Source organism: Myotis brandtii, unplaced genomic scaffold, assembly GCF_000412655.1.
Source record: "Myotis brandtii unplaced genomic scaffold, ASM41265v1 scaffold305, whole genome shotgun sequence".
Taxonomy (NCBI): Eukaryota; Metazoa; Chordata; class Mammalia; order Chiroptera; family Vespertilionidae; genus Myotis; species Myotis brandtii.
This window is the reverse complement of record NW_005361652.1, coordinates 3,683,005-3,692,964: the sequence shown is the minus strand read 5'-3', so window position 1 is coordinate 3,692,964 and position 9,960 is coordinate 3,683,005. Positions and strand designations below refer to the sequence as shown.

The 9,960-nt window shown below is 39.6% G+C and overlaps 1 protein-coding gene and 1 pseudogene across 1 annotated transcript in view; both read left to right on the top strand.

Annotated features, from left to right (window-relative positions):
• Nucleotides 1-9,960, top strand: part of CENPI (centromere protein I) — a 72,372-nt gene that overhangs the window by 31,397 nt on the left and 31,015 nt on the right. The window contains exons 8-14 of the mRNA XM_005869885.2: nucleotides 3,286-3,372; nucleotides 3,934-4,062; nucleotides 4,295-4,462; nucleotides 4,580-4,700; nucleotides 6,603-6,694; nucleotides 8,355-8,472; nucleotides 8,559-8,623. Coding sequence (XP_005869947.1) covers nucleotides 3,286-3,372; nucleotides 3,934-4,062; nucleotides 4,295-4,462; nucleotides 4,580-4,700; nucleotides 6,603-6,694; nucleotides 8,355-8,472; nucleotides 8,559-8,623 — 780 coding nt within the window. The remainder of the gene's footprint in view (nucleotides 1-3,285; nucleotides 3,373-3,933; nucleotides 4,063-4,294; nucleotides 4,463-4,579; nucleotides 4,701-6,602; nucleotides 6,695-8,354; nucleotides 8,473-8,558; nucleotides 8,624-9,960) is intronic.
• On the top strand, nucleotides 5,659-6,246 carry LOC106726710 (annotated as a pseudogene).

The following is a 9,960-nucleotide window of genomic DNA, read 5'->3' as shown; positions in this document are numbered from 1 at the left end:
ATGTGTCTTTCATAGGATATGACATTTCTTTATTATTTTTTTTATCCTCACCTGAGGACATGTTTCCATTGATATTTAGAGAATGTGGAAGAGAAAGGGAAAGACAGAGAAAAACATCAAAGTGAGAGGAACACTTTGATTGGTTGCCTCCTGCATGAGCGCTGACCTGGGCCCCAGCCAGGGAAGAGCCTGCAACCTAAGTACATGCCCTTGGTCAGAATTGAACCCAGACCCTGTGGTAGGCAGGCCAAGGCATTATCCACTGAGCAAAACCAGCTAGGACAGGATATGACATTTCTTAGCCCCTCCAGCAGCGGACCTTCGTTTTTTTCTCCAGGAGTGTGCTGAAAAACCCTAGATCACCTTCTTGGATTCTTATTACCCAAGTTACTAAGAATATTACCAGTGGCATACAGGGAGCTTAGCCAATGAGCGGTCACAAAAGGTGTTTCCTCTGTAGCTCACACCGATCCCCGGCTCGGCCCCTGCCCAGGCCTAAGGCCTTAGGCCGGGTGTTAGGCCTGGGCAGGGGACCCCCAGCTCTGTGCGATCGCAGGCTCTGCCCCTACCCAGGCCTCAGGCACCTGGCTGGGGCCTTAGGCCTGGAAAGGGGACCCCCAGCCCGCTCTCATCGCAGGCTCCGCCCCTGCTCAGGCCTCTGGCCAGGGCATTAGGCCTGGACAGGGGACCCCCAGCCCCATGCAATCGCAGGCTCCACCCCTACCCAGGCCTCAGGCCTCTGGCTGGGGCGTTAGACCTGGGCAGGGGACCCCCAGTCTGCTCTGATCGTCTGCCCAGGCCTAAGACCTCTGGCCAGGGCATTAGGCCTGGACAGGGGACCCCCAGTCCGCTCCGATTGTCTGCCCAGGCCTCAGGCCTGTAGCTGGGGCGTTAGGCCTGGCAGGGGACCCCCAGCCCACTCCAATCACAGGCTTTGACCCTGCCCAGGCCAGAGGGGCGTTAGGCCTGGGCAGGGGACCCCCAGCCCGCTCCAATCGCAGGCTCCGCCCCTGCCCAGTCCTCAGGCCTCTGGCTGGGGCATTAGGCCTGGGCAGGGGATCCCCGGTCCACTCCGATTGCCTGCCCAGGCCTAAGACCTCTGGCCGGGGCCTCAGGTCTGGGCAAGGGACCCCCAGCCTGTTCTGATCGCAGGCTCCTCCCCTGCCCAGGCCTCAGGCCTCTGGCTGGGGCGTTAGGCCTGGGCAGGGGACCCCCAGCCCGTTCCGATTACAGGCTCATCCCCTGCCCAGGCCTCAGGCCTCTGGCTGGGGCGTTAGGCCTGGGCAGGGGACCCCCAGCCCGTTCCGATTACAGGCTCATCCCGCTTTAGGACTGGGCAGGGGGCCCCCAGCCCGCTCCGATGGCCTGCTCTGCCCATGCCCAGGCCTCAGGCTTCTGGCCGGGGTGATTGCCGGCCTCCCCGGTCCCTGATCTGCGGCCTGGATCCTGTGGGCGGCGTCTGGCACTGCCCGCCCCACCTGCAGTCTGCAGTATGCAAATCTAACGGCCATCTTTGTTGGGTTAATTTGCATACTCTTCTGATTGGCTGGTGGGCGTGGCAAAGGCACAGTCAATTAGCATCTTTGTCTTTTATTAGTGTAGTTAGGATAAGTTTCTGATTGAATGAGCTCACCTACATTATGGAGGACAATCTACTTTACTCAAAACCCATTGATTTAAAAGTAGATCATCCAAAATACATTCACAGAAACACCCATAATAATGTTTTACCAAATACCTGGGTACCCCATGGCCAAGCCAAGTTGACACAAAATCAACAATCACAGGGATGGGAACCTGGCTGCTAGAACTCTGGGGCATAAACTGGAGAGGAGTAGAGAGAGGTCCTGGTTACACCCTCCGTCTTTTGTGCCTGCTATCTGAGTCCAGCTTCATCTTCAGAGAGTAAAACCCTGATGTTTGCCTAAAAGTGTAGTGAAGGAATTTGGGGTCTACCTGCTTCTCATGTAGGCTTTCAGCCAATCCTGTTTCTTGCCCCTCTTGCAGCTCCACTTTTCAGAGGTAATCTGGTTTCACAAATTCCTGAGTCTTTCTGGGGGTTCTCAAGCATGAATATTTTGAGGCATTTTTCTGTTGCTGCCTTAGGCTTCATTTTCTCTGTTCTGTTAAATTGGTTACTATTTTTTCATCTTCATTCTAGGTTTCAAAATCTTATTGAAATCTCTGATTTCCTGTTGTCTCCTCTCTTGTTCTCTTTGAACTTGTGCTTTAAGCCTTTTTCATTCCTTTTTAGTAAATGGGGCTTTGGGAGGATCCAGGGTTAAACACATATGTTCAATATGCCATGTTTAACTGAAAGTTTCCTTTTTTTGGTGAAGGAAGTGTTAACTTTTTAACAACCAAGATAGGTTTAGTTAAGTAGGCAATACATTCTAAAGTTCTCTCTACTACTAAATATTTGCTCTATCAAAAAAACATTTAAGCTGAAAGCAAACACTCTCATACTAATTGACATGAGTACATGCACGGAGGTCAGAAGATATTTCAGCATAGATAAACTGGGCCATTTTGGTTTTGTTAAAATAAATTTAATTTGAAGAAGCTGTTATAAAATAGAGATACTGTATTTCTAAGCCCCATTTTCTGCCTCCCTTATTTTTATACAGTATTTGATTCAATAAAATTATACTATGATAAAGCATTTTGGTTATTTCCTTGGAATTCATTTTAGTGGTATGCTAGCTCTGGGTAGTCAGATATATCAGATACGTGTATCCAGCAGTAATGACTCCTATCATTGTAAAATTAATGGTTTTGTTAAGACTTATTTCAGTTATAGGAAGCAGCTTGGCTGCTGCATACCAATTGTTAGATTTCCTAATCAGTTTTTTCAAGAATTATGATAATGTATTAATATTTCTTTTGCTCTATTTTCTTGGCTTCCCTTCTTGCCTTCCATCTTCCTATTCAAATCAAGAGTGAGTAAACTTTGAGTCATGAATATGCTACCCCTGAGAGTAAGCTGTGCTAGCAGGTATCACTGGTAAGCTTAAGGCGTGGGCAAAGAAGAAGAGAGAAAATATAAGGAAGAACTAAAATAGCAGGATAAGTCATAAAAGAGAAGACAACAGGTTGGCGAGGGTTGTTTTATGATAGTTGATTTAAATGCCTGGTTATTCATTTCTTGATTTTCTATAGCATCTTCATGTAGCGGTAATGCATAGTACAATTAGTATCTGAGTATAGCCCAATCTATTTATTTTATTGTTACTCTTTTTTCTTACCACAGAATTGAAAATTGAAAACTCTTTTATTTTATTTCAGGGAAGGCAGCCTTATCTCCATGCTTTGTTGTCGCTGTATAAGTTCTTTGTTCCCACTTTGATTTCTGTATCATTGCCTGTGAAGAAGGTAAGGGATTAAGGAGTGACAAATCATATTGAGATTGAAATCTTTTTTTTATTAATCTACAGATTTGGACTGAAATGTTTACAGCATACTGTTTTTTTTTTAAATTTATTTTTAAAATTATTTTTACTTTTTACAAACACATTTTTATTGATTTGAGAGATGGGAAGAGGGAGAGAGAGAAACATAGGTCAGCTACCATCTATACGCCCCCTACTGGTGATTGAGCCTGCAATCTGGGCTTGTGCCCTGACCAGGAATGGAACCGGTGACCTTTTGGTGAACAGAATGATGCCCAACCAGTTGAGTCACACTGGCCAGGGCAGCATACTGTTTAAGATCTAGTATTATACTGTTTCTGTGAAGTATTTTTAGGGATTGGCACTTTGATTCCATTCGATGTATTTGATAGATTCTTGATAAGTAAAAAATCTTTTAAGTGGATTTGCATGGGTGCAAAATATTTTACAATCAATATACTTTAAATTAATGAAGAGTTTTAGATTTTATGTTGTTTCAACTTATGGGTACTTACTCTTATTTACTTTACATCCAAATTTATAGGTCTATTTTAAGAATTCAGAGAATCTGTGGAAGACAGCTCTAGTTGCTGTGAGGCAAAGGAATCAGGAACCCTCTCCAGAACCTCTGAAGCTGATGTTAGGTCCAGCTACTGTCCGTCCTAGAAAAAGAGTAAGTATCAAAGACCTCAAATGATTTTTTGAGGACTTCTTTTATTAAATCCAAAAATAACCATTCAGATGTTGGAAGAGATTATAGATATTTAAATATGTTTTCATTACCCAGGATTCTATGCAAATCACATTCAGACTCCATTCATTGAACCACCTTAACTGCTTTTAGATTTATAGTTTGTAGTCTGCTTAGTTTATTGATATATTATTTTATTGTCTTTCTTCTTTAGAAATGGAATTCTCATTCACTTATACCAGTGCTAAATTCCAGTAGCCACAGTAAAGAATATGGAAAAAAAGGGATTCGTCTTTCTGATTATCTCAGTAGGAATAGAGCATTTTCAGGAGAACAGCTTAAAAGCTTCCCTCAACTCTTACAGAACATTCATTGCTTAGAGGTATGTGACTGGACCATGTGCTGATCTTTTTGTTATATATTTCCTATCTGATGATTTACTTGTTGCTCTGACCTACTTTTTACATACTTAAGTTGACTGATTGCTCTGTCTTTGCAGCTGCCTTCTCAGATGGGTGCAGTGCTAAACAACTCTCTGCTACTTCACTATATTAACTGTGTCAGAGATGAATCACTTTTACTGAGGCTCTATCATTGGTTGAGTCAAACATTACAAGAAGGTAAAAATTGATGCTTAAAAGTTGGATGATTAAGGAAGGAACACGATAGTTTACAAATGGGTTTCTTTTATAAGGGTGCCAGATTCTAGACAGGAGGAGCCTTCATCTGCTATCATTATTTCTTGGATATTTATCATATTCACAGCCTGAATGCCTCCATTTTTGTAAATTAAGGGCAGTAAGAAAGGAGGTGTGTTGTTAAGGAAATACTTCCTGGTGGCCACCAAAACCCACTGGGTGGCTCCACTTTGATGACCATTATAGTGCAAGGCCTCTGCATCTTTGTATGTCCAGAAACTTGCCTTTAAGTCACCAAAACCTATAGATCAGTGCTAATCAAATCCAGAGGAGTCTGTTGTATAAACCAGACTGTTGCCTTATTATTTCCTACTGGAAGTGATTCTGGTGACCAAAATGTTCATTTTTGCCAACTAGAGTATCTCCTCTCTGTTATGAGTATACATTGGAGCAAAATTAGTCATTAGATTTCTTAATTATAGAATTGAAGGAAAGGGCAGTCAGGGAGTTTTTCATATGGGCCATAGTAAATCCTGATAATTTGATTCCTCCAAGTGAGTCTATTTCTCTAGAGATAATATTTTGTTTACTAGATTGTTTTTTTTTCCTGAATAGGCAACTCCTGACTCTTCAAGTGTTTAAAAGTCGATTTTAGTTGGTTCCAAGTTAACACACCTTGCTCTACTTGGAATTTTTCTTTAGGTAGGGTATGATATACAGTTATTAGATTTATATGTACTAAAGTCCAGCTCACCCTAATTGAAGTTTAGGGCATTCATAAATGTACTTATTTAGTTATTTATTTGAACAAGTGTTTTAATATTTTAGATAATACTTGGAACTGTGGTTGCTTAATAAATGGAAGTTTTCATATAAAAAATAATATTAAGAATTTTAAATTTTTACTCTTCCCCAAAGCAGCCAGGGGTGACCTCTGAAAATGGTTCTCTATTCATTTGACCCAGAAAACCCCACAAAATCATGCAAATTGAGAGGTTCAAATCTTCGTGTTCACTTTGAAACACTCATGAAACTGCCCAGGCCACCAAGGGTATGCATATTTGAAAACCACCAAGTAATGTGAAGGGTGCCAGTTTACAGAAGCAATGTGTGCCAGTCCATCGTTATAATGGTGGTGTTTATAGGTGTGCCCAGGCCAAACAGTGGGGTTGGACACAGGGTCGGTGGCCCAAAAGGAGTGCTGAATTTTTGCTGCACATGCTTACAAATGCAGAGAGTAATGCTAAACTTAAAGGTTTAGATGTAGATTCTCTAGTTATTAAGCGCATCCAGCTGAACAAAGCTCCAAAGATGCAACACAGAACTTACAGAGCTCATGGGCGGATTAACTCATACATGAGCTCTCCCTGCCACATGGAGATGCTCCTTACTGAAGAAGAGCAGGTTGTTCCTAAACGAGAAGAAGAGGTTGCACAGAAGGAAAAGATACCCCAGACGAAACTGAAGAAACAAAAACTTATGGCCCTGGAGTAAATTCAGCATGAAATAAATACTAATAAAGTAAAAGCAGAACAAAAAGAATTTTTAAATTTTGAAAGGGTTTAAATAATTAGTAACCAGTCATGGCTTTAAAATTCAAACAATAGAAAAATGAGAGTATCTTAGATCATTATGTGACATAAAAGCTAATCACATTCATATATGTGAATTTTTTCACTATAGGTTTTCCCCTTGTATTAGTAAAGAACATCTCACTATTACCTCTACATAACTGTTACAATCTACAGTTATGTAGAGGGGTATGAGACTGATTGCTTGTGTATATTTGTCATTTATTTGTTATTTTAGAGTTATGGTAATTATGTTTTATGTAGTTTTTATTGCTGTGCAGCCTGATGCTTATGTTTAATATTTCTGCTGCAGAATGTATTTGGTACCAGGTGAATAATTATGAATGTGAAAAAGAATTTACCAACTTCCTGGACACTATCATCAAGGCAGAGTGCTTCTTACAAGTAAGATTCCACTTGTATACACTCCACCGCTTCTTACTAAAATGTATTTGGTTATCTATTGAACACCTTTTCTTAGTGCTCAACATCTTTTGCAAACAATATTTGCTCAATTCAGGACTCATTATAAATGGGGCCGAGTTGATTGACGTTTGTCTTTGTACTGTTGGATTTGAAGAAAATTATTTGTTAAATTATGCAAATAAGAGAACAAACTGAAGATGTAATTGGATGTGTTCAATTAATTGAATTTGCTGGTAAGATAAATCTCTTAGGGTCATTACTTGTATTCTTATAATCAGCAGACGTTTTTAAAATGTCGAATATATTCCACCAATTCTTTGGCCTGGATAGCCCTGAATTGTACTTTAAGCTGCAACTCAGGTGTCATTGGGAAACCTTTACTTAACACTGGTTTAAATGTTTGCTCTATGTGCTCCCTTAGCTCTCTTGTGTTTACTTGTATCATGGCACTTTCAGCATCTATTTTTCTACACATTATGAGCACCCGGTGAGTTGGAACCATGTCTAAATTTTTTTCATGTACAGGTGTTCAAGTTGGTACCTGATACAAAAGAGATGCTCAATAAACGTTGAATACATCTTAAGGATTTGGCGTGAAACAATGGAATTGGAAATTGGGTTTGGATACTGGTGAAGATAAAGGGATAAATTTAGGTTGACTTTAGGTTTCCTGCTTGAAAGGATGATGATGGCATTCAGGGAGAAAGGGAATATAGGAGGAGCAGGCTTTTAAGGAAAGATAAATTTGATTTAAAAGATGCCTGTGGGACATGTAAGAGGTCATAAATAGTAGGCAGTTAGATAAGAATTCTAGAGCTCAGGAATGAGACTTGGGATAGAGGTACAGATTAGGACTCCTCATGGCATAGGTGGTGGTTTTAGCTATGTTATGGATAAGGTTGTCCAGAGAATTCATGTTATCAAAAGAAGGTCAAGAATGGAGTTCTGGTGCACACTGCTATTTTTTAAAATATGTTTTTATTGACTAGAGAGAGGAAGGGAGAGATAGAAACATCAATGAGAGAGAATCATTGATTGGCTGCCTCCTGCACACCACCTATTGAGGATTGAGCCCCAAACCTGGTCATGTGCCCTGACTGGGAATTGAACCGTGACCTCCTGGTTCATGGTTTGATGCTCAGCCACTGAGCCACACCGGCGGGGCTGGTGTATACCACTATTTAAGGCTCAAGGTGACAAAGGGAAAAAGGAAAGCCTTGGCTACTCATCTTGGTGGAAACGTAAACAGCCTAGATGGAGCTGCCTAGAGTTTGGATTTGCTCTGTGATCTCCAATGAAATTCCAGCCTTGTATACATTTGGTTGACTGCTTAAGTGGCTGCGTGCACTTCAAAATAATACAATTTTATTTTTTAAGATATTCTGTAACTTTTTACCTTCTTTCCAATTGATGAAGTTTATGGTATTTGAAACTATGTTGATAAAGATGGCAGTATATCCAAATATTCATCATCTGATCCTTTTTATGGGGAAGTTTGGCTTTTAATTATATTGATGACAAAATTAATCTAAGGATAAAATAAATATATCACAGAATAAACTGGTTGCTTAGAGAGCACTTAAGACTGAAGAGTTCCATAAAAGAGTTCCATAAGAGTTATTATCAACTTGTGTTACAGGAGGGATTTGATTCCTGTGAAGCATTCCTGTATAAGAGCCTTCCTCTCTGGGATGGCTTCTGTTGTCGATCACAGTTCCTTCAACTTGTGAGCTGGTTTCCTTTTAGCAGCTTCTCTGGTATGTATTATGAAAACTTGGAATAATATATAATTCAATGTAATATTAATGAAAATGATTCTGAATACTTTTTTTTTAATTCCTAGAGGTGAAACCATTTATTTTTGACCGTCTGGCACAGCTCTTCTTTACATCAACCATTTATTTCAAGGTAAAAAACCCCACTATCTTGACTAGATTGAGTAGGGAATATTATCCTCTGGCCAGTGGTATGATTCCAGGCCCACATTATGGTAATGGTTTTCCAACAGGATTCTGTTGGACCTGGACTTGAGGTTCTACATTACTGAAATAAAAGTTAATGCATAATTTTCTGTTTTTAAGATTTTGGTTGCATACAGTTTTCTTAAACTGTTTTTTCTTATAGCAGATAACAAAGTGAATGAACAGGTTGCAAATAAGTATTAATAAAAACAAACTGGGAAATACTTAAGCATATTTAGTTTGATTGTTGTCATCAATATTTTTGTAGATACACTTACTCATTTCACCATTACTTATTGAGCATCCACTATGTGCTAGACACCCTTTTGGTACTGGGAAAACAGTAATGACCAAAGCAAACAAAACTCCCTGTGACATTCATACTATATATTTATAATATTGTCGTTTTCTGCTAATAAAATTGTACCAACCTTATATGATAACTTGTGTTACTCTTTTGGGGTCTCCAAAAGGACTACTGTGGCTTCCAGGAGTTTTACCTGAGTTTGAGAGCAACTTTCTTTCAGTCTGCAGGCTGACGCTCTATCCACTGAGCCAAACCGGTTAGGGCAACTTTCTTATAGAATGGTTATTCCTATTCCAGAAGAGTGACAACATAAATAATATTTCTTTTATAACTTTTCTTCAACTTAGTTCACCTACTGTTGGCCACATTTACGGGAAAAATATGTTATCCTAGAGTTTGTTATAATCAAATGGCATTTTATTAATTACCTATCACGTTAACTTGGATTTGAAATTTATTTGTATTATTTATAATTTATTACTAGACCAATATCATTTATATGACAATACACACCACTTCCAGCTAATGTATTTTCAGGAACTTCATTTTACAGCTTTTTGTGATTCTCTTCTGACCTTCTAATTTGGTTATTTATTTCTTCTCTTATTCCACCAGTCTAGAGAGCTACTTATCTATAAATATTAGGTTGAACCATTATTTTATATGAGGGATATATTTGTATTTGAGAGTGGGAGATGAGGAGAGGAAAGGATTGAGAAAGGGAAATAGGCAGTGGGCTAAGGACAGAATTCAGGAATACTTATTTAATTCTCAGCTAAAAAGGAGAGTCTATGAGGGAACCTTTTCAAGAAGCATTAAAATATAATGTTATTAACCATTGTTACTGGAGTAAATTTAATTTGTAAAAAATATGAAAAGAATCCGGAAAACAATAGTGCCAAGTAAATAAACAATACAGGATATCAAGGAATGAAGTAATAATATTGCCATTATCCCAGGAAGGTCCAGAAAAAAAA